This window comes from Patagioenas fasciata, chromosome 23 (assembly GCF_037038585.1).
Source record: "Patagioenas fasciata isolate bPatFas1 chromosome 23, bPatFas1.hap1, whole genome shotgun sequence".
NCBI classification, from domain to species: Eukaryota; Metazoa; Chordata; class Aves; order Columbiformes; family Columbidae; genus Patagioenas; species Patagioenas fasciata.
In genome coordinates this window covers 1,250,926-1,277,248 of record NC_092542.1, presented here as the reverse complement: position 1 = coordinate 1,277,248, position 26,323 = coordinate 1,250,926, and the positions used below count along the sequence as shown (strand labels likewise).

At 47.0% G+C, this 26,323-nt stretch overlaps 2 protein-coding genes across 6 annotated transcripts; one reads left to right on the top strand and one right to left on the bottom strand.

Moving 5' to 3' along the window:
• The first annotated feature begins 71 nt into the window (after window positions 1-71).
• On the top strand, window positions 72-9,424 carry LOC136111121 (probable glutamate receptor). Of its 5 annotated transcripts, XM_065855040.2 has the most exons (12): window positions 72-642; window positions 1,264-1,328; window positions 1,475-1,575; window positions 3,495-3,526; window positions 4,026-4,085; window positions 4,367-4,546; window positions 4,822-5,048; window positions 5,298-5,395; window positions 5,904-6,121; window positions 6,712-6,937; window positions 7,525-7,772; window positions 8,215-9,424. In XM_065855040.2, the coding sequence occupies exons 3-12, from the start codon at window positions 1,503-1,505 to the stop codon at window positions 8,314-8,316; spliced, it is 1,464 nt and encodes a 487-aa protein (XP_065711112.1). In that variant the 5' UTR covers window positions 72-642; window positions 1,264-1,328; window positions 1,475-1,502; the 3' UTR covers window positions 8,317-9,424. The 5 variants fall into 5 exon arrangements, with proteins under 5 accessions (XP_065711112.1, XP_065711107.1, XP_065711113.1 ...); XM_065855035.2 differs by lacking the exon at window positions 1,264-1,328; XM_065855041.2 differs by lacking the exon at window positions 1,264-1,328 and having other exon boundaries at window positions 1,472-1,575.
• On the bottom strand, window positions 9,408-25,843 carry PANK4 (pantothenate kinase 4 (inactive)). The gene is made up of 19 exons (XM_065855033.2): window positions 25,627-25,843; window positions 23,643-23,725; window positions 22,780-22,988; window positions 21,933-22,116; window positions 21,341-21,433; window positions 20,038-20,191; window positions 19,223-19,404; window positions 17,755-17,836; window positions 16,548-16,648; window positions 15,824-15,979; window positions 15,343-15,455; window positions 14,778-14,865; window positions 14,004-14,155; window positions 12,717-12,772; window positions 12,148-12,197; window positions 11,313-11,420; window positions 10,831-10,931; window positions 10,278-10,346; window positions 9,408-9,826 (listed from the first exon to the last, which is right to left on the bottom strand). The coding sequence occupies exons 1-19, from the start codon at window positions 25,778-25,780 to the stop codon at window positions 9,613-9,615; spliced, it is 2,349 nt and encodes a 782-aa protein (XP_065711105.1). The 5' UTR covers window positions 25,781-25,843; the 3' UTR covers window positions 9,408-9,612.
• Window positions 25,844-26,323: the final 480 nt, after the last annotated feature.

Here is a 26,323-nt window from a genome sequence, read left to right as displayed (position 1 = left end):
CCGTGCTCTCTGCAAGTTCGGTACACAAACGCGGTTAAATCTGTCTGCCTTGTTTTAAAAATCGCCTCGTGGATAACATCTGATTTTACTCTTTTTCAGAGCGGTAGCGATTTCAGACCCAGCTCAGGTTTTCGCAGCCCGGGCGTTGTGTGGTGCGATGCTCCCAGGTGGGGTCTTTGGCAGGCAGGGACTGCTGTGCAGGTGAACATGTTAGCAGAACTCATGGAATTAGTAGCTGAACAGACATAATCCAAGGCTAATCTAGTCTGTTCCAGCTCTCCAAGTTAGACAGACAGCCCTGTTTCATCATCAAGGTTGAGGAGACCACACAGCAGGCCAGCAATAGTATGTTCTGAGTCTCTGCGTAGCATTCAGCTGCCGGACTAAACTGCTTCCAAACGCTGTTTTTTTGCTGGGTGCAGCCGCCTCCTCTTGTTCCCCAAACCCAAAGCTGCGGTCCGAGCTGGCACGTTCTGCAGAAGCCCCTCAGCTGGCTCCTCCCTCTCTTTTCTCTTTAAAACAGCGAGGAACGCCTGTGAAAACTCAGCGTTCCAGCAGCTTCACTGTGCCTGTTCATCGAGCTGCTTCTGCTGGTACCCAGGCAGACACACGGAGCTGGGAGAGGCCGAAGGAGCTGCAGAGGTGAGATATGGCCTTCAGTCGCTGCCGTGGTGGTTCTGGGTGACAAGGATGGATGCCCGTGTGTGACAGCTGTCTCCATCCCCGCTGCCGGGTGTCCGTCCTTCCCGCTGCCGGGTGTCCGTCCTTCCCGCTGCCGGGTGTCCGTCCTTCCCGCTGCCGGGTGTCCGTCCTTCCCACCGCGCTCCCAGTTCCGGAGCCTTCCTCCCGCACTGCGGGCAGAGGGCTGCTCGAGGAGTAACCTTGTCTTTTTGCTTTACAGTTTGAAAGGCTGAAAACCTGAGGAGTGAGAGCTGGTTCTAGCAAAGTAACTTTTTAAATCCTTGGTTTGGCTGTAAAGCCAGTGTGAGGAAATTTGGTGGTGCCTCCTCAGGTAGATGGTGAATGGTTATTGTGATGGTTCATTTAAACGGGACCTAAGGATCACTTCGCACATGGGGAGGCACTAAACCCCTCTGCCCTCCTGTTATTTATCTCTAACTTACTATGTTTGTCTTTAGCACTAAATTAGAACTGGGGAAGTGTAGTAGCCTTTGCAAAAACTCTCTCTTTGCACATATTTACACTCTATTTGTTCTTTCAGACAATCAGCAGCCAGCATGTTAACAACTTTTTCTTTTCAAGGCGATGCAAGTGATATATTACCTGCTCTGATTAGCTGTTTTTTGAAAGAGGGCAATTGAAATAAGGTAATTTTGTAGTATGTACCTGGGGGTAGTTGTTTGAATTGGGCCTCTCCAGAATAAGGTGCAGAAAATCCAGGACATACTGATTTTCACCCAGCAATGAGGAGCTGTAAAACCAGCTTTAAGTGCCTGCCTTTCATCTCTAGCAGGAGTTTTCCTTTAGATACTTCTGCTCCGATGGCCAAAGGTCTCCACTTCGTGTTCTGTGTGATCACAACCACGCTGCTCCTGAGAGAATCAAGCCAAGCAGGTGAGAAAAATGAGCCAAAAATGCTGCCTGCATCTAAATCTGGTTTTGCTCTTTATAGAGTGTTATTTCTTTCAGTCTTTCGCTGCTAGAGATTACAGGATTTTGTCTTAATCTAAGAATTTGCTTTTGAATTGCTTATTAAGATAGCAGCAGATCCTGCCTTGGGACAGCTTGTGGCTGTGGCTTTACCAGGCTTTGGGAAGAAGGGGTGATGAGCGCACTGGGGCTGTTGGCTCTGTAGACAGAGGTAACCCCGCGTTCCCCGAGCTCCGCGGGGGCAGCAGCAGGAGCCTGGGTCCCGCTTTGCTCTCCCCGAGGAGCTGAGCTTGCTGTTGCACCTGAGCAGCAAATGCTCTTGTTTTAATCCTATTGTGTCTGCTTGGTGCTGTGTCCCAGACTCATGCTCAGGAGTAGCTTGGCCTCGCAAAATTACTGGAAGGTAAAAATTGGGTTCTCTGTTTGGAGGGTTGGAAGAGCAACTTCTCTTCCTGTGCTGTCCCCTGTCCATCTGACACACGCACCTCCTGCCTGCCCAGAGCTGGGGATCGCGGAGCTGTGACAGCAGCGCTTCACACACTTTTGCTTCTGTGCTGAGGGCCAAATTCTCTCATCCTGAGACTTCTCCTGAGTTTCCCAGTGTGCTCCAGAACCCTGATCCACCCAACCCCTCACCGCCTCTTTTAGCTCAGCCGTCTCCTGGCACAGGACGCAGAGGCAATGGGACCGGCCTAGAGAGGGATGATGGGCTAGAAAATTAGGGTGAGGTTGTTAAGAGCGCTACGAGCTTTTCTCGGCAAGTTAAGCAGGGAGCTGGGCGCACTCGGAGCAGAAGGCATAAGGACAAGGCTGATCTGTGCAGCCACGGTCGCTTCCCGCAGCCACCGGCCTGTGGGGAACAAGAGGGATGAGCCTCATTTTCCTTTTTGCCTTATGTTTTTGTAACTCTCACAAAGGATCCTCACAAGGAGGACTTGGCTTCTGAGACGCGTCACTGCCGTGAGCTCTGAGCGAGTGCTGCAGCTCGGTTCCTTATGGGCCTTTCAGGCGTTCTCACAATGGGGCTCTGAACAGCTGCGTCCAGCGGCGCTGCGGGGCGCTGGAGGCCTCGGTGCAGCCCGTTCGCTTCCAAGAAACCACAGCAGGTCTTCCAAAAGGAGCCTCAAAAAGCTTTTACTGGCTTTAATGAGGTTCTGAAGGGAGACAAGAGAACTCCTTTGTGAAGATTTCCAGCTCCCGTGGAGAACTGTAGCGGAGAGGGGAAAAAACAGGTTTTGTTTTACAATAATGTAGAGTTCAGCGCAAGACCAGAAAATGCAAAACCGAAAAATGGATAACACATAATGAATGAATATGTTGCTATATTTAATGAGGAACTCGCAGCTTTTGCTTGAAAGAGTGAAAACACCCTAAATTTTTTGTTTTATCATGAGGGATTTTTGGCTTTTGCACTGGGAATTCTTTGATTCCGAAGAGCAATGCTGTGCACATTCTAGAAAAAGAATCCTGGGCAATCAGTATTGACACAACTGTGGTTTTAATTTTGTATCTGCATCATTACAGTTTATCTGTCTTGCAGCTGAGGGGGGACTGACTGAGGTTTTCTCCTGAGTATTATGAAAAGGGGAGCTTAACGCTGATGAACTTTTGCTTGTAAGCCATTGATTCTGCAGAATCCCATCCTCAGTGTGTGAATGACAGCCACAGTCATTAAGCTACGATTAGAACCTTTTGTGGCTGTTTCTGCTCCTGTTTGTCACTAATTCTGTGCTTGGCAAAACTGCTGCACTGGGAGCTTGGGAGTCAGGGATAATCATTCTGTTTATTGAAGTGCGGTCTGAAATGAGCGCACCAAACTTCACTTTGAAGGAGCTGCAAATATAAGCCCTGCAAGAACTCGGTGTTTTAATTCTTTGTTTTAGGTGCTGCGAGGAAGGATGATGCCCTGAGCAAGGTATGTGTGAGTTCATCGGTGCAGAGTTACTGATGAAGGCTGATGGGAAATCACCCCGAGTCGTGTGGCTGTGAGGCTGGAAGATGCCCTGGTGAATTCAGCGTTCCATTAATCCACGTTTCCTCTCCTCCTCCTCTCACCTTTCCTACTGTTCTATCTCCTGGAATTGCTCTCTAATGAGACCTTAATTAGCTGCTAATTTGTCAACAACATGAATTGATCTCTTTGGAAGACTGTGTACCCTGTGTATCTGAGGAATTGTGACAATATTTAAAGGGGTTTTTACTTGAAAAAAGTATGCCAACAACATGCAATGAAGTGAAATACATGTGATTTATTCATTACTGTTAGGGAACAGTGGTGGTGCCATAGCTGCAGTTTACACGGGGGGGTTTAAGTCTGGTTTAACACATGCACACCCACCCCAAGGTGCAATGTGATAAGAGGAGCCACGTCTGCGACTTTGAAATTCCATCATTTCTTCTTTTTTGATTTGCAGGGCAGTGGCTCAAGGGGACCAGAAGAGGCTCTTCCAACGCTGACTGTCACAACAATCCTGGTAAGGCAGCGACACAGCACTGACAGTGGCTGCGAGGCGGCTGGAATTACACTTGGCCTTTTCTTCCTCCACCCATGTGTTTGCAGGTGGTTTTTGGGCTGTCTGACACCGATATCCCTGTTCATCAGAGCACTGGCTCAGGGGTGCAGAGGTGCACGCTGCCTGTAGTTTGCACCGGGAGGATTCGAGGGCTGTGAAAGGCCCAAACCGGTTTAATTCACGATCAGTTGCGCTGCTGACTGTGGGAGAAGGTAATTTTATCTTTTTCCCTCGACATGCAGGAAGATCCTTATGTCATGGTGAGAAGGGCAGAGCTGGAGGGCTACTGCATGGATCTGCTGAAAGCGCTCGCTGCGATGCTTCACTTCAGCTACAGGGTGAAGGTGGTGGGCGACGGGCAGTACGGTGCCGTCTCTTCCAGCGGCAACTGGACAGGGATGATTGGCGAGATTTTGAGACAGGTAATTTCTAACTTACGTTGTTTACAAACTGCTGCTCTAGAAAGAAAGGACAGCGCTGGCAGCTCTTGGACTCCATTAGAATTTGCTCAGGGACTGAGCAACGTGGAGTCATCCTGCCTGTTGTCTAGAACTAGTGAGTAGCAAGACTTGTAGTTGGTTTTGGCCTACAAATACTGTGTGCAGCTCTCAGTCGTGTAGGTGCTGCAGCCAGAAAGAGAAAGGAACTTGCCTGCTGGTTTGGTAAAGACTGATGTGTGTTTAATCCCATCCCGCAGGAAGCAGACATCGCGGTGGCTCCGCTGACCGTCACGTCCGCGAGGGAGGAGGTGGTGTCCTTCACCACTCCGTTCCTGCAGACCGGCATTGGGATCTTGCTTCGCAAAGACACCAGCTCGCAGGAGATGTCTTTCTTCCACTTCCTGGCTCCTTTCAGTAAGGAGACCTGGACTGGCCTTTTATTTGCTTACGTGCTGACCTGCTTCTGCCTCTTTCTTGTTGCCAGGTATAACTGAGTTTGTTTCATGGATTTTGTTCAAGTCAAGTGATTTCTCAGCTGTGAAGAGATCTCAGTGTTAAAGAAAGTACCAGGGTGCATTTTGCTTTGAGGGACATGCTGTGCAGGTCCAGAACCAGGGCTGATAAAGCTGCCATGGAAGAAGTGGCGTTTCCAGGCTGTCTGCTCTGCTGCAGTCACTCTGCAGGACTGTTTCTGTTTTCCCCTGTCTGCTTTTATCCTGTTGTTTTCCCACAGACTGAGCCCTTGCGAGTGGAATGAGCCAAAGAACGAGGAGAACCACTTCACCTTCTTGAACAGCCTGTGGTTTGGAGCAGGAGCCCTTGCGCTGCAAGGTGAGCCGGGCGGGCTGAGCGAAGCCGCTCTGGGGGCTGTGGGGTGTTCAGCTGAGGGTAAATCCAGCTCCATCTGTAACGCCGCCTGCCGAGGGAAACGCTGTTCCAGCAGGGACACTCGACAGCACTGAAACTCCCGGTCTGGGGTTTGATTAGGGACGTTGGAGCTGTACAGATGGTTGGCTTCAGTTGGGGAGTGCACATTTTTCTGCGGTGACAGTTGCCCTGCGGAATGTCAAGCTCACCACAGCACCGGTGCTTTGTAGAGTGGAGTGGTGGTGGTTTTGGCCACTGTTGATTCAATTCTGCATTGCATGCAGTGTCGACACAGTTCAAACCACCCATAGTGGGTCTTTTCAGGCTTGTGCATTAGCTGTAGGGCAAGTTTTGCAGTTTGGTAAAGTTATCATTGCAGATATTTGAAAGGAGGTCTAACTTGGGCTCATGGATGTAAAGTTCTTCAGCTCTGTCTCACCGTACGTCACCTCCCGTGTGTTTTATCGTGCAGGTGTCACCCCTCGCCCCAAAGCGCTCTCTGTGCGGGTCGTCGCCGCAGTCTGGTGGCTCTTCACCATCGCGCTGCTGGCCGCCTACATCGCCAACTTCACCGCTCTGCTGAGCTCCGGCAGCGAGCAGCTGCCCATCCAGACGTTCGAAGACCTCGTGAAGCAAAGAAAGCTGGAGTTTGGGACGCTGGAGGGCTCCTCTACTTTTTACTACTTCAAGGTGCAGAGAATTGAGTTGTGCACACACACACACGCCGTAGAACAGCTAAGCTGGGACCAAGTTCTCTAGTTCCTGCCTATACGTCCTTACACCGCCCACCCTCATCACTGTAGACTCCATCCGTTTTCATGTAATACTTCAATTGATGTGATTGTTATCTGCTGTTTTGTTCATCTGTTCTTCCACCTTTTCTCAGAGAGAAAAGCGTGCAGAGACCGATATTTTTACACTGCATTCTCTCTTAAGAAAGTGGTGCTGGTCTGCAGGGGTTATCTTTGTGTGCCTTGAATACAAGGACTGATGTAGGTCACTTCTGGGTACATTAACTGGATGCCTGCAGAGGTTGGTTTTGAAGGGCTATGGCTGGGGAATATTTAATCGTTCTATCCCTGTATCACCGTGCATTAGAGAGGAATCTGTGCTAGCTCTGTGCCAGCTCTCAGGACAGAGGGCTCCAAGGGCAGTGCTTTAAGTATTCTTACTCTTCCAATTTGTTCTGCAACTATTAGGCATATATGCAGATTTTTGTGTGTGTGTGTGTGTGATCAATTTACACTTCAGTTTGACACTTGGATTGTTTTGGGCTGCAGAACTCCAAGAATCCCATCCATCAGATGATCTACGAATATATGGACAAGAGACGAGACCACGTTTTAGTCAAAACCTACCAGGAGGCCGTTCAGCGCGTGATGGACTCGAACTACGCCTTCATCGGCGAGTCCATCTCGCAGGACCTCGCAGCCGCCAGGCACTGCAACCTGATCAGGGCCCCCGAAGTTATCGGAGCCAGAGGATTCGGCATCGCCACTGCGCAGGGTCAGTCACGGCAGCCGCGCCCGTCCCGCTTCTCTGCTTGGATTTCACGGGTCCGAATTCGCAGGTTGACAGAGCGAAAAGCCCCACACAGCCGAGTCCTGAAACCTGCCCGTGCTTTCTGCAGTCACACTAATCATCTGCACTGATTGGTAACCCTGCTCCCGCAGGGTTTTCATTCTGTCACTAGTGAACTATCAGTAGTGCTCACTGACTCTTCCTTTGAACTGCAATATATAAAAAAAATGCAGCTCTCGGGGGTGTCATTGGTTCCTGTGGGTTTTGCCTGAGTCTCGGTAATCCCGAGCTCCCAGTGTCAGCGGGGCAGACAGTTTGTTCCCCTGTGGAGCATGACTGCTGCTATTTCTCAAACTACCATCACTATTCTGCAAGTATTATCGTCCCTCTGTGTGTGGGACAGCAATGGTTGGTACCTAAGACAAGCCCTGGGCTTAGGCTGCTGCGTTGTTTGCAGGACGGCCGCAGCCCCAGGTTACCCTGCTGGGCAGCGCAGCAGCCGGTTGGGTAACGATGTTACAGCAGCTCTGATCTCTCCTGTACTCTTCTCTCTCTCGTTGTGCCGCTGCCAGCATCCCGGTGGACCAAGCAGCTCTCCATCGCCGTCCTCAAACTGCGCGAATCGGGCGACCTCGACTACTTGCGCAACAAGTGGTGGGAAAGCAGCTGCCTCCACAAGAGCCGGGAGCGCTGGAGTCCCCTGCAGCCGCAGGCCCTGGGCGGGCTGTTCCTCACGCTGGCCATCGGCCTCGCGCTGGGGGTGCTGGCGGCCGTGGCCGAGCTGTCCAACAAGAGCAGGCGCGCCGCGGGACACGCCAAGGTAGGGACGGTCACCCCCTCCCGTCCGCGTCCCTGCTGGTCAGCACGGACGCGCCGCTCTGCGGAGCTCTGCCTTCCGTAGCTTGGGCTGTGTGATGCTTTAGTGGCCTGAACAGGACAACAATAATAAAACAACTCCCCCTCCTCCCAAAAGTATGAAGTAGAAGCATTTACTGTACCTCCTGGGCAGCCAAACTGCATTCCAATGGGCTGTGTACAGAGGCCAGGAAGTCATCAATAACCAGTTTATTCTGAACTCTGGCTGTTCTTCAGTCAGTCGGCAAGCAGGAAGACACGTGTAAATGGAAGCACACCTCTATCTGAGCGTGCAGCGCGGTTCTTGCTCTCCATCCCTGCCACTGGCTGGGTTCCGCACACCTAAAACGTGGATTCTGTGATGCTGAACAACTCACCCCCTTGTTTCCTTCCCTTTTGTTTTTCAGAAATCTTGCTGCTCTGTTTTCACAGAAGAAATGTGCACTCGCCTTCGTATAAAAGAAAATACAAGACAAAGCCAGGAGACTTCAGGGAGGGCTAATGCTTAAGGATTTTCAGTTTAAGGAATGGGCGTGTATTAGGTTTATACCATACGTACTTCATAGGAACTACATCAGTGTAGAAACATCTTTTTCTGCAAGTCTAGAGTGTTAGTTTTCTAATGACAAACACACACAGAGCACTTCTGGACTGGTGGTGGATACAGCAGAATATGTAGTGGCTTGGAAGAATTTACATTGAAAAGGGACAGAGTGTAACTGTTAAAAACAAGGGAGATTAACGACTTGGTAAAATGAAGTTGAGATGGCCAAGGTGGTGGATCTGTGTTTAGCTGAGAACCTCACTGTGTAAGTACATGGATGCTGCAGGAGTAAGTGACTTCAGAGAGGTTAATTTGAAGCCTTCGCTTACTAATTTCAGTGTGAGGTACAATCCTGAAATGTAAAGCCGGGGTGACTGAGGCACATGCTGGTTTGCAAAGGGTTAAATCACTCCATTTACGTACTGCGCATCTGATAGAGGGGAAAGGCAAATTCAGTCACTGGATACGGCTTTAACTGCCCCGCATGGACAGAGAGACTGATGCTGATCAGTGCCAGCAGTAAAGAGTCAGAGGTAACAAACTCCATGCCAGCGACATGAAAATAGCCAAATAAAGCCCTGCACGTTCACTTTAAGGGTAATTTTGTGAGACTTGATTCACACAACTTGGCAGCAGAATTCCCCTCCATCCCTTATCCAAACCAAGAGGGAGGGACAGGAGTTCCCGGAGCGTCCGGCTGTCGGTGACGCGCGGGGCGGCTGCTGCTCCACGCTCCCAGATCACAACAGCTCCGTTTGAAACCCGGCTTAAGCAAGAAGGTGGATCAGTCCTTCCACCAAATTAACTGCAAAGAGCATGAAAGATTTTCGGTCAGCTTCAAAGCTGGCACGGAAAATGCAGCGTCAGTCACTCAGCACTGTAAAAACTATTTGGTATGTGCCAGGTCAGTGCTGGCAGAGTAGGCAGAAATGTATAAAAAAAGGTTTCATTGACATTTAAATATATTTCTATATGAATGTCTCACAGAACAAAAAAATAAAGTCTTTTCATCACAAATACTGCAGCATTAAAATAAACACTTACCAAAATAAACAATGAGTGATATACATATATATATTTGTGTGTGTATACTATAGAGTGAATCATATTGTTGCTTTTTAAGTCACAAAAGCACAATATAAATATGGAATTTCCTGTGAACTCTTTTCCCTGTTGTAATAAAAATACATTCTTTACAGTTAAAGTAAAACTAGTGCAAGTCCGTTCCGCTGCTCCTGCTCACCCAGCCGGCCCCTCCGCATCATTTACATGGCACTTCATACTTGAAAATGACACTGAAAATCTTCCCTCCCAGCCGGTCCGCGAGCCAGGAGTTCTTGATCACCGCCAGCTTGAGGCTCTCGCACTTGAGCGCCGCGTAGTAGTTGGTGTGGATGGCGCGGCCCATGCCCTCGATGATCACCAGGTCCGTCTTGCGCTCCCTGACCAGCACGGCCAGGCCTTTGTCCAGGCGGCTGGAACGAGAGCGCGGGTTAGAAACGCCCGTGGAGGATGAGCTGATAAACACTTTGAGTCAATGGAATTGAAATGCAGCTTGAAAAGCTTCATTAAATGCACGCGGATTTGCGATTTCCCAGAAAACACTGCAAGTTCCATCTCCAATAGAGAAACTAACTACAAATAAATAAATTGATGACATGAAATGCTTCTTATAGCCAAGTGGATTTCTTGGTCAATGCAGGATTTTACATCCTCCATAATGAAGCTGCTCATGCACCTGATAACGTCATATGATAAATCTGATGTCCAACAAGTAGTGAGGCTTGAGCAATCGTACAAGGCTGTAAATCCAGACTAAGCAACTCGCAGTGGTTTTGCAAAAGTGATTTGTATCAGAAAGGCGGCCGAGATAGCGCAGAGATGCGCTGAACATCCTGCCCCATGGAGACAATAACAAACTGGTACCTCAGATCCAGACACGGAGAACTGGAACCTGTCTGGACCAACAGCAGCTTCTCCTCCTTCAGAGCCGATCTTTAAACAAAGACAAGAGATTTTAGCAGCTGCCTCGACAGGGTCAGGCAAATCCAGCCATAAGCTGGACAACTAATATCTCGCTATTCTTTGCAAAGGCTTCTTTTTCCCGCTAGGATTTCACCAAGAAAATGTTTCCTTGAGCAAAAGGATTATTGAGTCAACTCTGGATCCCCTACTGAGGATATGCAAAATATAGGTATTTTCCTCTATTCTTTTTAAAAATAAATAGAAAATTGATCTTTTAGTAGCTTGAGTGCTTATCAGGGAAGACCCAGACAGGAAATATGGACATTCAGCAAAGATCTGTTTCCTGAATTTTTCACCTTAACAAAATCAATGATCCACCCTCTCTTACTGCCAGGCTGCAGATTCCAGACACGAACAAACACAGTTAAACAGGAATGAAATAAATATGTGACAAGGAGCTCGCGTCTTTGTTTTGCACATCGCACGGGATCTAACGAGGCTGGTAAGCGCTTACTGGATCACCGGGTCCATGGCTGCGATCCGCTCGGCGACGATCAGGGACTCGCTGTAGGTGACATCGTTCAGGGCAGGGCCAGAGTTACAAGCCAGTATCACCTGAGGGCAACACCGAGTTTGCTGATTAACGAGTCCACGTGCAGCGCCAGAGCTGCCGGTTTGTTTAAAATCACCGACCCCTCATTTTACAAAAGCAGGAATGCAAAGAAAGACGGCGCGCGGCCCTCGGTTCCCTCCTTTCCCGCCGCTCAGCAGCTACCTCAGGTCTTTTGACGTTCTACCCTCGCTCAGCGGCCGCGGGTCTGACACTCGTTTTGCTTTCCTGCCTTTCAGCGTCTACTTCCAGCCAGACTCGGAGTCCCAGGGCCTTGGGTTATTCCCCATTTAGCCGTTAGGAGTCCCCGTACTGCTGGCAGGTAATTAACAAAGCTTCACCAATCACCAGACTCACACAGCGAGCTCGCCATGAGAAGCACGTACCTCTGTCCCTCTGGAAAGGAGCTCTCTGACAAAAGGAAAGACTCCTAAAATTATGTCTATTCCACTGTTATCTGCGAAAATTAAGGCACATTTATGAGGGGGACCCTCCTGTAAGAGAAAAAAACCAACGTATTCAGGATGGAGTTCACAATGCATTTCAGTGCACAGTTTGTGTTATTTAGAACAACTCAAAGACCTCACATTTTATACCCTTAAGTGATGGCGATTTTTGGTATTTAACAGCAGCGTAACCCATCAGAACATCACGTAATGATTTATAACAGTCCACTCCTACCAAACCTTCGGCTATCATTTCCAACAGAGATTTACACAAAGAAACAAGAGCTTTTCAATTAACCTTCATTAAATACTAATAGAGATCACACAGGGCAAAAAAAAAGCTTTGCTAATTGATAGGTTAATTACTTTCAGCCAGCTCTTAGCTTGATGTCGTTTTCAGGCTGGCTACTCAGATGGAGAAACAACACAAACACTGCATTTGGGCTCAAGTTTTCAACATTATGGGTCAGGTTGTATAGAAATAAGCACCCCAATAAAGAGGGGACACAACTGCTCTGAAAGCAGCCGGGCTCCAAACGCCGCAGCTCCTGAGGAATTCAGCTGAGACGCTCGGTAAGTAACGAAGCATCTGACTAATTCCTTTTGCTCCTTTCTTTACGGTGAGGCTGCTGATTCACTGGTGCTGCGTTAACAGGATTTGTTTTGAGTTGTCTGAACGAAGTTCTGTTAAATGTTTAGAAACTTAAGATGAATGAAGCGGTTTTGGGGTTCACGTATCGAACCGGTCGATGGTCAGTAACGAGCGGGGTTGTACCTTCAGTCGCTCCAGCCACTGACTGTAGGAATCTTCTAACCAGGGACGTTCTGTGTCACACACAAAATCACGTTAGCGTTTCTTTTAGGCAAACAGTAATTCTGTACATTATGAAAAACAAGAGGTGTGTCTTTCAGATGCTTAAGCATTAAAGTACTAGAGCTCAGGTTCTGAATGTTAAATGTGTAAATTCAAAGAGTTCCTGAGCTCTTAATTACAGGAGTAGCTCAATTACAGCAGTCTCGGAATGGGGTTTTCACACTAAAGCAATGGAGCCGTGCAAGGTGGTGTTTGTACGGGCTCGCTGGGGATGGACGGTGTTGTACTGCCCAGGACACCCGCTCAACAGGGCTACAACAGCTACAGAAACAGCAGGGGCAAGACATCCTGGATATTTGTGCAGCCAAGACTTCAGTTTGAGAAGCTTTAAGGTTTCAGTTTGTTTGGAAGACAAACAGGAACATTGCACTGAAACTCTGCAGCCTGTATCGCAGGTTTCCCGGGCATCCAGGCACCAGAACAGCCCCAGAAACATTCACACTCCGCTCATGTTAACACAACATATGTACCTTGTAGTTTTGACTTGGCTTCTTCAAATCCAAACTGCGGCTCAGATTCCAGAACGCTGTATAAGAAGAGAAATAAAGAACAGGCAGTTAGGCGACTTCATCTCACATAAATATCATTTGAACATTTCTTTAGCAGGTGGGCAGCAATGTTTTTGCATCGGTTACAATGGGGACTGGGGGCAGGGCCTATGGCAGAGAAGCAGATAGACTGGGCTTATGTTAAAAACAACAGGCTCAGACCTACAGTAAATCACGGTTCTTAGACCAAAAGAAAAAGGCTTCAGCAGCACACAGATGTTTGCAGGCACTAGACTATGGGCAAAAAAGGGCATTTTTTGGTCTGCAGACGACCATAAAATGATGACTGAAAACAGCTGCATGGTAAAACGGTGCTTTACGAAGGCGAATTTGAAGTTTGGTTTACGGAAGCTTTTAAAAGTTGTACCTGTGTGTGGGGAAAAAGGAACTAAAATACCCAGGTGCAGGTTGTACAAACCCCTGCTGTTGGCTCTTTGTGTTGTAAAACAGCCCAGACGCTGAGGTGGTGACCAGGATCCCATCCCCAGATGGCAGGTACGTGTTGCACCGTTTGGGCAACGCTTTCCAGCCACATCTCCTCAATATCCTTAAACCTCACACTAAGTTTGATGCACTTCTCTTGATCTAATCGGGGGGAAAACTCCTCAAAGATGCAGAAGGGGAAGGAAGTGCTGGATGTCAGCTGTAAACTGGCCCTCTCCCCTGCTCTTGCGTCTGTATTATCAGCCTCACAGAAAGGAAGTTCTAGAACTATCAAAAATATCCTCAAATGAATTCAGGGATCCTGACGGGATATAAGGAAAAAAGCTTTTCAAATAGTTATAGAAATGTATGTTGCTCAAAAATAATTAGTATTTAGTCATCAAAAGAGACCACCCAGCCCAACCTCCAGCCCACTGAACAGACGCTGTGATATCAGAACAATGGGAGGCTGCAGAAATAGCACATTTTGGTTCTAGGAACACAGTCCAACACACGCCCAAAGCAGCACTGCTAACAACGCTACAAGCAAAGCGGCCGCGCTGGCACGTCCAACACGCTGATTCACACAGCACAGAGCTCTGCCAGATTTACAGGCTGCAAATAGAAACCTTCCTGCACCACGGCCACGCTCGTAAACAAACAACCAACGCTGGATTAAGGTGAAATACAAACTACAATTAGAGTTAGATTGGTGCACGTTGTTTAAAAAAGAACAATCAGATATTCTGTATCTTAAAAGGTGCTTTTAAAATATTTAACACCTACTCTGAGACTGCTTTTGCTCCCCAGTCAAAGACATTCCCCGCAAGAAGTCCTTTCACCAGAGCAAACTGCCTCTCCTCCCAGCCTAATGAATCCAAAGATTCGATTACGCTTTGAAAACATTTTAAGGCTATGCCATTTTCTTTCTGCTTTACCTGTAAGAAAGACACGAAACGTTGGATTTATAGACAAAAAATGTCTTACCCATCACTGGCTGTCTCAGTCCCAAGACCACGTTCAAGCATTCTCCTCTACGTTCAATGGCCTCTAATGGACCAACAAGTTACTGTTATCAGCATGCTTAATATCAACAAGGTAAAAGTTCCCTGGGATTCTAAGAAAAAGCTTCATTAGTGCCAGGGTACGATCTGTAGCCCAGGAGTTACTTTTCTGAATGAGTCGGAGGTGCACTAGGTCTTGAGCAGGGTGGGGAATGGGAGAGGACACACAGAAGCCATCTGGAGGAGCCGCGACCCCCCGCAGGCAGGTGCCCCAGGACAGGGCTTCCCCCAGACCTTCTACTCCAACTGGAGAAGGAGTTTTTGAGTTTTGCATCAAGAGTTTCATCATCCCAGGTGCTGAGAAGCTCCTGAACGTTTTCCTCTGCTTCTTTCTCGCTGTTCCTCCTCAGGGAGAACCGCCAGCTGGTTGAAACTGCCGCAAGGTACCCAGTTTCCGATCCCTCCCCACAAACCGTCACTTATACAAAGTTCCAGAGTAGGGAAAAAGTGTCTTGAACTTACACGTTGTCCACCCTGTAAATTAAGAACAACCTACCTTTGAATAGGGGTCCGGAAAATTGAACTCGTTTAAACAGTGTTCCCTTGTATCCAAAAGACTTCGAACTGTTAAGGTACCATATGCACTTTGAAAAGGGAGAAGGGGGGAAAGAGAGATCAGCTACTTCAAACAGCAAACAGCTCTTTTCTGTTTCCTCTAAGTCACAGCACAGCACACAAACACTCAAGCTACAAGTCTCTACATACCGTGTGTGCTAAACACTGTGTCTAAGTTGTAAATCTACTACACAGTTTAATTAAATACAGAGAGGGAAAACGTTCAGAGCAAAGCTAGATACTTGAATTAACACGCTACCTTTTTTAATAACCACATAACTATTTTTAATTATAATTTTTCTGCTCAGATATATGTGAAATCAGAAAGTTCTGTGCACAGGATGTGACGTTTGGCACATCAACCTGCTAAAGCCTTCAGCCTCCTCAGCTTCGGGCTGGCTCTGCCTCAGCACCTGGCTGGCTCTCCGTGGGTTTTCATCAGCCGTTAACTGGCTCTGCCCAGCGGAAGCAGCAAGCGCTGACAAAGGGCAAATGAAGGCACTCACAAAGGCTGCTGTCTGAGCGTCTGCAGCTTATTCCAGTATTTCTGCCGGAACTTTTCAGCTCTCTCCAGTGCATCCACAGAGTCGGGCTGGCTGGCTGCAGCGCGCTTCGCCACCTGCCAGGGAAACGAGGCAGGACCAGGTCACCGAATTCATGCATCCCCATGTCAGTCTGAAAAATAAGCCCTCCATCTGCTGGAGTGTTCATTAAGTGCCATTTAAGAAAGAAGATGCTTCAAAACACTTTAAAAAATATATTAAAAAATGCAAAAAGCACCACAGAAGCATCGTTCTGCCTTTGAGAGGACCAAGGGCTCCCGAGGAGATGGGACAGTCTGGTGCCTCTGGTATGAGGGGAAAGAGGGACTGGACTTACACACCACAGCTCTGACACACCAGGTGTGTTTTGCAGGGTAAACACGTTGGTCCATAAAGGATTTAACATTTGCACCATTCACACGCACGACTGTTGGGTGACATTTACCCCATCCAGCGCCTCCTCAAAGCAGGTGAGCCAGTATTTTCTGGCCATGGCATCGTCTGTGAGGTCAACGGTGTCTGGAATATAGGTCGATGGGTCTTTCAGCAGGGGCAGGTTAACGAGCGGCCTCTCCAACCTGTCCATTTCAAGCATGTCAAACTAGGTGAAAAATGGAAGAGGTTTGTTAGAACTCACTCAGAAATTGATTCACAACAAACTAATCTTTTCACAGATTAAAGGGCTGACAAACAGGAGATCGTACTTTTAAAAATCTGCCATATAATAGAGCTTACGATTAGGTATTGGTTTTAATATACAGGCACAACCCACTAAATCCATCAAAGTATAGGAAACTAATTCCTGAAAACTGGGAGAGATAAATCAACAATGGAGAACGTTTAAACCAACTTGACATGAAAAACACCACCATGCAGAGCAGCAAAAGATGGTAAAACACAATGAGCTTTCCTATTCCAGCTTCTTCTCAAAAGCAATTCAGTATATGCAATATTAGAATATTTTAATATTTAATATTTTATTTTCTGATTGCCAGTTTCACTGTGAAATCAGAATTAGTGTATTGTTGGTGTATGTAAGACATGACTGTGCTCGTGCTCTTCTGGCCAAGAATATATTTCTCTTTTCATAGGAAGCAAATAAATGCTGCTTAAAGACAGTGGAACGTCACTTTCCCAGGCACTTAGTTCTAGAAAAGACAAGCACATACTGTACCACTCCGTGTTCTCTGCAGGGGGTAAACATCAGGGGAGGTGCTCATCAGACCAGAACTCCCGGCGTAGTTCTCTCCCCAGCTATACTGGTTTGGATCTGGAAAAGAGAAAGACAAGAGAGAAACATAATCTGAAAATAAAACTGCAAACACCCCCATGAGTGAGCCTGCAGTCAGCATCCCCGCAGAGAAGCTGCTTCGCTCCAAAAGCTATTCTCCCTTGTCTTTAGAAATAAACACATTTTCCCCTCGAAACCACACCAGAAACGTTTAACCACTCTGTGAATTACCAAGCTCTAAAGAGCTTCAACCTCAATGAGACATAATAATAATTCTTTTAAAGCCTCTTCCCTTGTAATTAAGGGCTATAACCAGCAGTTATAGCACTATCATTGATCATAGAGACCATTTCTTATTTCTAAATCTAGATCCATTATTAACCAAATATAATTACACAACCCTCAAAGCACCATGTAAGTTTCATAGGAACACTGAACTTCTATGTAGAAACGTTTTTTAGTTAAAAAATAGTTTAATCAAGTTCAGATCTACAGTACATGGTGCAGAAGCAGCACCTTTAATTCCTCAGTAGCTTGCTCCTTGCCCATATCTATAAAATGGGTATGAAAACAATTCCACATTCATTATTCTGAGGTATATTTGATATTTGCTAACACTAAGTACCATTAAGAACCTCACTGTTCCAGTATAACGAGTATACTGACTGGCTGCTAGTACTGCAACAAGAAAAAAAATAGCAGAAATCAACTAAAGCACCAAAGAATGCTGGACAGAAGTGTCTCATCCTTCAGAAAGGTCTGTGAGGCTTTTCACTCTCAAACAAACAGTTTTGAGATGCTGGTCTTCTCTGGTACATTAAAGGAACTCGGGTGCTGGTCTCTTAAAGAGGGAGAAAGTTCTCACAAACCCCGTTTCCCCAATTTGATTCAGTTAGGACTGCTCTCTGCAGAAATCCAGAAAAGAGCCAAATCCTGCTGGCTTCTCAAAGGTGAGCAAGAAAAACAGCGAGATATTAAGATGTCTCTGCCAGAATATATAAAACCAAAGCCCAGCATCTGTATTTATTAGTGCCAAATGTATTTATTTAGGCAACAACTTACATGCAGCCTCTTAAGAGAAACTCGGACATTACACTGACATTTCAGAACACAGCAGATACAGAACATAGCAGGGCTGTACTTACTGTCTTGTTCAGCTCCTTTTAAAAATGCCCCAATGGCTCCCAGGTAGCCTTCATGTCTCAGGAACAATGCCTGAACCTCTCCCTGCCACAATATGAAACATTGCAATTGGATGGTCCCTGGTGGCTAACAGGTACTTCTTTGTCACTAGTTTTACACTTAAATTTAATAGACACAACTAGGAGATGGTAATAGTCATTTGTGCTACATGCTAACACATTCAGTAACTTTAGCAGCTGCAGGAGGAACTGCTTAACACATCATTGCACAGTTATTAAAGAGCTGGGGAGAAAAGGCCCACCCGCGTGGCGTGTGCTCTGCGGCAGGGCTGCGCTGAGAAGGACACGGCCCACCGATACTCAACTCCTCTTGCTTCAACAGCCTGCAGATACAAGGTCACCAAATTCTGGGCCACCACCCTGAGCATGTGCCACTGCGCATCCAGCATATTCAAGACACTGCTCGTTACCGTTAGTTCATTATGCTGCTATTTAACATTTAATGAACAGACACTGTGTATTACCCACAGGCACACATTTTCCCCCATCAAGTTACTCAGTTCAATTGTTAATATAGAACAGGAAGGCTAGGGAGGGTAAGACCAGGGTCCCGCAGCTTTCCCTAAGGGAAAATGGGCAGCGAGAGATCAGCTGCAGTCCACGGTGACATTGGGATTGGAGCCACTGATAAAGCTGTTCTTGCAAGAAACTAGAGCTGCAGTTTTGCGATAGTTTTCTTGAAACCCAACAAAGTTTCACAGAAAGGGACTGCAACGGTGGAAAAAAAGGGGGAAAAAGGCAGCATACAGAAGTCTCTTGCCTGAAGCACTGAGAAAAGATTAAAAATTGTGTCACCTATTCTATATAATCGCAAACACACAGGAACTAATCTACCTGTAACAACCATTAAGTGAGCTTTTGGATTTTACTGTTTTTCTAGTGAAAAATCTTCGGCATCTTCCGCAGCTTCAAAACCTACAATGAACTAAAGGTTGGTTGTTTATTTCCACCCCCCTCTTTTTTTTCTTTTCCTCCCCCAAAACCAATCAATCAACCAACAACCCCCTCCCTGCTCCTGACTGCTAACTATGGCAGCAGAACAATCCCACACTGCACAGCCTAGGGGGTGAAAAGAAATAGATGCGAGTCAGCAAGAGGAATTGAATAACAGTGGTAGCTATCTAAGAAAATAGTGACAACTCATTACTTGGCAGCTACAAGGCAGACTGTCAATCAAAAACTATAATAGAGACAGAGAAGGGAGGGAGAAAGAGGCCAGACAGAACTCCCAGGCAATTCACATTTATTATACCCCTCCCACAACAGATCTTTATAGCTCTGCCTTACCTACCTAAACAGCGGCCCTCTAAACTTACTTCATGTGCAAATTCATTTTCTAAAGTCTCCCAAAAACCTAGAAAGGTAACTAAATATGTGACTTTGCTAGTAGGAAAATCTCTGTTTTCATTACCTTGGAGAAGAAGTTGATACTGTAGGTTATTGTGCGCATGGTAACAGGGTGACCTCGAATAAAGAATCCTCCAAAATATATTTTATCTAAGTTATGGATTTTGGCATAGAGGCAGGCAAGTTGACCAATGTCATTGCTGATCATATGTAGTAAGCTTTTTGCCATATCTTCTTTGGAAAATTCTTAAGGGAAAGAAACAGTAAAATAAATTAAACGCAGCTGAAGAATGCTCAAATGACCTGTACTCTTCTAACAGCGCACAGCTGGGGAAAAAACACACCGAGTTCGACCAGCCTCTTTATGTGTGTAGAAGAAAGGTGTCCCCCCCCACCAAAAAAAGTACTTCAAACAACACTGAGTGTGTATTTGACTGAAGATATCATGAAAAAAACACTTAGCCTCTGTGAAATATTGCTTGAAAGAAACCTGCATGAAAGGCCAACAGCAAATGGCAAGAACCTCATTTCTTCTCTCTAGGAACCACTGATGATGGTTCATCCATCCATCTTGATCTGAGATGTGCTGCGAGCGTTTTATTATAATACTACAAATAAAATCGCAAATCACAGCCATAGGTCCCCTTCTGGGCCAAGAAAGCCGCAGGTATTTCCTACAGGAATGGATTAACTTTGCACTAACTATGCGGCTATTTTTGTTGTTTGCCTTGACTTACGCAATCCCAAACTAAATCTGAATGCCTGCTTGTAAGGCTGTACCACAGAACATTTCTGCACAAGCAGCAAATCCATCCTGACAGGTCATATAAACTATTAACTGTGTCGTAAATCTTGAGTAGACCTTTTATGTGCCAATACCTTTATCAGCTGTAGTAGATTTCCCGAAGCTGCTGGCTATCAGATTCCCACTTAGCCCCAGTGTCTGGTAGGCACCTCCGTACACGTCCTTCACCAGCATGTCCACGTTCGTGTGCTGGCCCTTCGAAGCGAGTTGCAGCAATTCATCAAATTTCTGCGGATGAGAAGCAGAGTTACTCCAGCTCTGCGGACTGCCAGGGAACCTCACCCAGAAACCCGGAGTTCTGCAGCATCTTTACTGACCAAAACCAGGAGTTTGCTTTGGCTGAGAATCAACCCAGCAAAAGATACACGATTTCTGATCACAAGGACTGTTGCTGAATTTCCCCTGAAAACTAGAACCAGCATATATAAAGTAGTCGGAAACCTCATTCATGTCTTATCTTGCAAGGAATTCAGAAACTCAGTAACTAAGAGAAAACCGAATTGTGTCTTCTTGACGCATAAGAAATGTTTAAAAACCAAAAGACTAAGTCTGCCTTTACTGTTGCAGAAATGCATTAATGGGCCTGAAATTACACCAATACTTAATTTATGCCTGTTAACCCTGATTTTTCCTTCTACAAAACCAGAGAGAATTAAGAGCAGACATTGTCATGTTCTAACATTTCTTTTTTTTAAATGCATCAAGCAAAATACCGCAAGTATGGGTTTTCCCTTTGACATTTTCTTACTTGGTGCGTATGTAACTCTAGCTTTTCTACGCTGCTGACATTTAGGGACACCTATTTGAGACACATGGATCCTGGAGACAAGAAAAACCAGCATGATTTAAGACCTGAGTGAGGCAGAGCAGTACTAAATCAGGCCTTATTCTGGCAGATTACCAACCTGGGATTTAAGTGATGAACCCCTGAAACCATGAAGTGTAACAAAGAGTTAGAATTCTTCCTCTCTGCTCCCAGACACTGGCAGTAACTGGGCACTCTCTGCTTCTGCAGATAATACTGCAGGAACCAGGCAGGTATTTTGTGTTGAAGAGTACAGACAATTAACAGAATTACTATTTTACCACCAATGACCATCTTTTTCGTCCCTACACCACTATCTTTTTGTATTTAAAACTACCTTTTATGCATCAGAAGCATTGAAAGTATGAATGTAAGCCAAGGACTCAGCCTTGGTATCTAGCAGTCTAGGACCACAAGCACCTAGTGGAGAGTATCAACATTGTCCTGAGCATCGCGGACGTTATTTAAAAGAACTTTTTCTCCCTATACAGAGAGTCTGGCATTCCAACATTTCAAGCTTCCTCTTAGCATCTCACTTAATCCTACGGTCCTTAAAACTGACACTTCAGTACCTTCGTTTTTGTGAGCAGTGCTCCAAGACCCCAGAAGGTTCCGCCTCCGATTGAGCTCCCTCCAATCCATTCGAATTTGTCTTCTGTCTCTACCTGTCAAAAAAAAAGGCAGATTTGTCTAGAAAGTCCTATTATAACCATAAACACACAGACATGAGAGCATATTGGGTTTTTTAACAGTGAAATTAGTTTATGTGGAACTATTTAATTGTGTAAATATCAGGTGAGAAGTTCACCGGAGGTACATGTTCCATATACTTACACCACAAGCGGTTTCTGAAATTTAGATAGAAAATACAGACCAGTGTACCAAAACAAACAAACAAATACTAAAAGTCACTCTGATCTGACAGCTTTTGTCCTCATCACTTAACATAACAACTTCTCTAAACACCAAATTAAATATGATTAAAAAGAAACTATGGTGGTGAATGGAAAAGCATTCATAGCTCCATAAGAAATGGAAGCAAAAGTAAAAAAAACCAAACCCTTCTAAACTTTTTATTACCCAAGAAGAAACAACTACAAATAGTAAGATGTTTCAGATCATCTTTAACAAATTCTACAACAAAATGTTTTAGCAACCACTCACCTTCACTATAGAAACCCCAGAGCCAATATTCACCAATAAATAAGGGAAAATATTTGGATGGTTCGTCTGAAATCGGAATTCTGTATCTGAATCTTTCTGGTACGCAAACACTTCATGGGGTATGTTCCTGAGCACAAAGTTGCATCCTTTAATTAGGCAGGTCATTACATCTTCTTTATCTACTCTGAGGGGAACAGGGAGAAAAAAAAAGCTTATGTAAATCTGACAGTCCTACTGATAAGCAAGTTTGATTTTAGAACAGTAGTTTTCAAAGACTTTACAAAAGGAGATAGTAACCCACACGTCGCGGTAAAATCCAGATCTCTAGAAACACAAAGCCTGCATCTATCTGTCAATGCTCTGTTCATCCGCCAGCCAGCACACAAGACTGCTCACAAGAATAACAGGATTCACAACAGTCCATATCTTGAGTATGGGGGCTGGGAACATGATACATAATTTAGATAAGACGGATGATGCAGTTAAGTCAGCTCTATTCCAGCAGAATTCAACAGTTTGTCCAAAGCAGGGTACTGATAGCCAGGTAACATCCCTGAAGTGCTGCTGGTTGTGAGGTGAAAGCCGTTACCGTAATCATTTTTTTGGTTTGTTTTTGCTGTGTTCCTGTCTGCTGGCTCAATTCCTGCACCTCTACCATGTCAGTTCATGATACCATTATCTTTTTGCAGCTTCTGTTGAGCCTGATCTGACCATGACGCGTGTGCGCATTCCGCTGCTTCGCTCTTGCAGCATAGATGGGTTTTGAGGGGCAAAGTGAAAAAGCCTACTAAATTCCCACTAAAGAAGAAATAAGCTCCTAAAACTAAGTTTAAACAGTTCCACTTACTTCAACCCCAATTTCTTCTCAATAAGATCTTTGAATTTATAGGCACCACCACCTGTAGCTTTGATGACTTTTGTCTCTGTATTGACAAGATGGTCTTTGATGAAATCTAGGCAGGTTTCAATGTAAGTGTTTTCAAATTTAATGAAGTGAAGTCGAGCTGTAATCTCCTCCTGAACCGATATTTCATACAAAGGTTCATTTTCTATGTCCTTTAAAAGAGAAAATAATTTCTTGTAGATTATTCAAAATCCTTCCTTGAGAAAGAAAATTATAGACAAACTGCTGAACATCAATACTTGTGCATCCTTTGTCTTGAAACTGTGTTAATGTTATTAAAACCACAACACTGACTGGCAATTTCAGCACTTCCAGGAAGGCCAGGAATGTAGCCAAGTTTGCCTGCACATGGGCTGCACAACTCTGAAACCCATTCAGTAAAGACAACAGGTTTGATGTATCATCACATGAATTTAGATCTAGAGCTATATTAAGCCTGCAAAGCAAAAAATGACTGCCAAACCCATGCTAATGCTTAGTTTCCCCTGGAATATCGCAAAGGGTTATGAAGAGGAGCCACACACTCTTTTGAGCTGCACTATCAATGCTTAGGGGCGGCTCTGAGTCTAAGTACACACTAGAACGGGTGTTTAAAACAAACATTTCAGTTGTGACAACTTAATTCAGAGTAACAGACATTACAGAAGGGCACACTTAAGCTATAAGAAAGTTCTAGATGAAGTTTTATGCAGAAGAAGTTACTAGATGGGTTTCAGATTAAATTTCTATTCTGCTATAAGAAGCCAGTCCCATACTTCACTCTTATGAGTCAACCACATGCAACTGGCTAATGAGACGATTCTCACCTTTCCAGAATGATCAAAGGATCTCACTCTTGCCACTTTGTGCTGTACAGTTGAATAATAAGCCAATTTGGTTAATGAACCACCTGTTAATAAAAAGATGATGAGTTATGGCAAGTGAAAAATAATTAGCTAGTGCTTACAGCTTTGCTTTCATAAGAGTATTCTCATCTCTTTCGTGGTGCCAAAACAAACAAGAAAATTTTTGCAACCTGTAGGAGACAAATAGGTGGCTTTTCCCAGCAAAATTCAAGTGGGGTCAACTTAGGGTGATGACTGACAGATGCTTACAGTGACAAAAGCAATAAAGCTTTCCTGACCCCAGACCTTGTTTCAGTGTACCAGACACTGTTTTCAAGTTTCTGGTAGACAAATTCCAAACTCTGTTCTGCTAGTTCATCTCTTGAAGGTGAGGTTTCTCTAAGCTTCTGTGTTGGTTGTTTTTTTGTGTGTGGTGGTATGTGTTTGTGGGTTTTTTTAAACCAACAAATGAAACTTGGTAGCTCTGCACTATGAGAAAAAGCTTTCTACCAAATCTCTAAGTAGAGGAATTGTTAAGCTTGTGTTGGAATGTCATACTGTCTGTACAACACTGACAATGATACAGGTGCTTCAGCAATTAATCACCATAAATGGTGTGTAAAGGTGTGCTTTATACATTCTCCTCTTTGTCTCCTGGTTTTTGAAGACTTAATTCTGTTCAGAACACCAGCTGAGACATGTCACTAGGCTTTATAACTAATCCTAGAACTCTTAATTTCACTCTGACTCACAGGAAGGGCCAATTTCAGCTGTTACCTGAACAGACAGGAAATGAGTAGCTTCTGAAGGAGTTAATTGGACTTGCGGTATGACAAGACTGTATATTACAGTGTGTATGTTCGCCCCACCACACAGGAAACGCACACCACTCACAGCAGTGCTAACCAGAGGACTAGTGGAGGTTGGCACTAGTACCATATGGTACCATGGCTGAAAAACACCTGACTTCTGGCTTCGCCACTAAATAGTTCCACTGACCTAGTAACTGCAAAACAGACACAAACTGTGTGAATGGGCATTTTTGGTTTTGCAGATCTCCGCAGAACAGATGCTAATCCCTGCACAGGTGAAATCCTGAACAGGCTTATCTCAGCCGTGTCCCAGCACGGCCCTGCACACCAGCACAACTCCCTCCTGCGGTGCCCAGGTGTCGGTCTGTGTGTCACCCTGTCCTTGGCGCAGGCTGTTGCGCTGCCAGGAATGTTACGTTGTCGGGCTTACGCGTAGGACACGGGGTGTTTCTGGGGGTGACTGAGGACGCGGGTGCTGTGCCAGGCCCCCAGCCCACGCCAAGCCCCTCATCCCTGCCAGGGCCGCTGAACAGCAGCTTTCCCCGGGCCTCCTCCTCCTTCCAGGCCCGTGTGGAGAGCACGGAGCAGCACCCAGGTACGCGGGCCGGTGCTGGAGCCGCTCGGGCCTAGGCCGGGCCAGCGTCCTCCCGGCCGAGGTCGCTGCACGGCTCCGGGGGGGCGCGGCCCCAGTTGGTGGGCCCCGCTCCCCCCCGGGCAGGACAGCTCGCTGCCCCCTCCGAGCGCTCCCCTCGGCTCGCCGGGGTTGCCTCGGCCGCCAAGGACACCCCCGTGCTGTCCTGTCCTGTCCTGTCCTGTCCTGTCCCCCCCGCGGCCCGTTACCCGCGGCCGGCACGCTGGGCCTTGTAGTGCCGCTCCCCGCCTCCACCGCGCCAGGGCCGGGCGCCGGGACTCCCAGTCCCGTCGTGCCCCGCGCCGCCCCCCTGCCGCGGTGCCCGCCAGGAGCTGTAGTTCGCCTCCGCGGCCCCGCGCCGGACCGCGCCCCTCACGGGACTATAATTCCCAGCGTGCCCCGCGCCCCCCTCAGGCTGCCCGGCCCCGGCGCGTCCCCTCAGCGGGCGAGAGGCGCCGCCCGTCCCTCGGCCGTCGCCCCCTGCCCGCCGGCCCCTTCGTCGCCGCGGATCCCGCCCGGTTACCGATGTCGATGGCGAAGCGCTTGGCGTTCTCCAGGTTCCGAAAGATTTCGTCGGGCGGGAGGGTGATGCTCTTGTCCAAACTGCCGTGACCGCCGCTACCTCGCCCGCCCCGCTCCGCCATTTTGAACGCGACCCACTCCTCGCCCGGCCTCATCGGTATGCAAATGTATGTGCATACATCTACATACTAAACGCGCCGCCGCATAGATTATGCGGATGAGGCGGGGCTGCCGGCGGGCCGGGGCGGGCGCGCGCCTGCGGGGAGCGCGCTGCGGGCGCGAGCGAAGCGCGGGGGGCGGAGCGGAACGCGGGGGGCGGGAATCGGAGCGGGGGGGCGGGGCCAGGACCCCGGGACTGCGGCACCGGGGCCTCCGGGCTGCAGCTCCGGGACCCGCGGACAGTCCCCGCAGTTCCCAGCCGGGGAAACGGGAGGGCGGAGCGGGGAGAGGACGGTGCCGGTGGGTCGGGAGCTGGTTTGCAGTGGGTGCGCTGGTGCTCGGTCGGCACGGACCGCGCTACCGGCTGCGATCCCCGGAGTCGTCGTCTTATTCGTGCAAATAACCGAGGGCAGCGCTGCTTTGGCATCAGCCGCGTTGAGTCGTCCCTCACGAGTACATGTGCACGCGCATATGGAGCAGCTATTCGTGTCTCTCCCCTTTAGACGAAAAATTAGATTTAAATTCCCAGCATTTAAGAC

Excerpts from the sequence above, each read along its gene's own strand:
- LOC136111121 (XM_065855034.2), top strand. The coding sequence starts at position 1,425 with ATGAGGAGCTGTAAAACCAGCTTTAAGTGCCTGCCTTTCATCTCTAGC. Across the intron at positions 5,396-5,903 it reads AGGAGCCCTTGCGCTGCAAG|GTGTCACCCCTCGCCCCAAA; the intron begins GTGAGCCGGGCG and ends TTTATCGTGCAG. Across the intron at positions 6,938-7,524 it reads CGGCATCGCCACTGCGCAGG|CATCCCGGTGGACCAAGCAG; the intron begins GTCAGTCACGGC and ends TGCCGCTGCCAG.
- PANK4 (XM_065855033.2), bottom strand. The coding sequence starts at position 25,780 with ATGAGGCCGGGCGAGGAGTGGGTCGCGTTCAAAATGGCGGAGCGGGGC. Across the intron at positions 19,405-20,037 it reads ATCTACTACAGCTGATAAAG|AATTTTCCAAAGAAGATATG; the intron begins GTATTGGCACAT and ends CTTTCCCTTAAG. Across the intron at positions 14,156-14,777 it reads TTCCGGACCCCTATTCAAAG|GTAAAGCAGAAAGAAAATGG; the intron begins GTAGGTTGTTCT and ends TCTTTCTTACAG.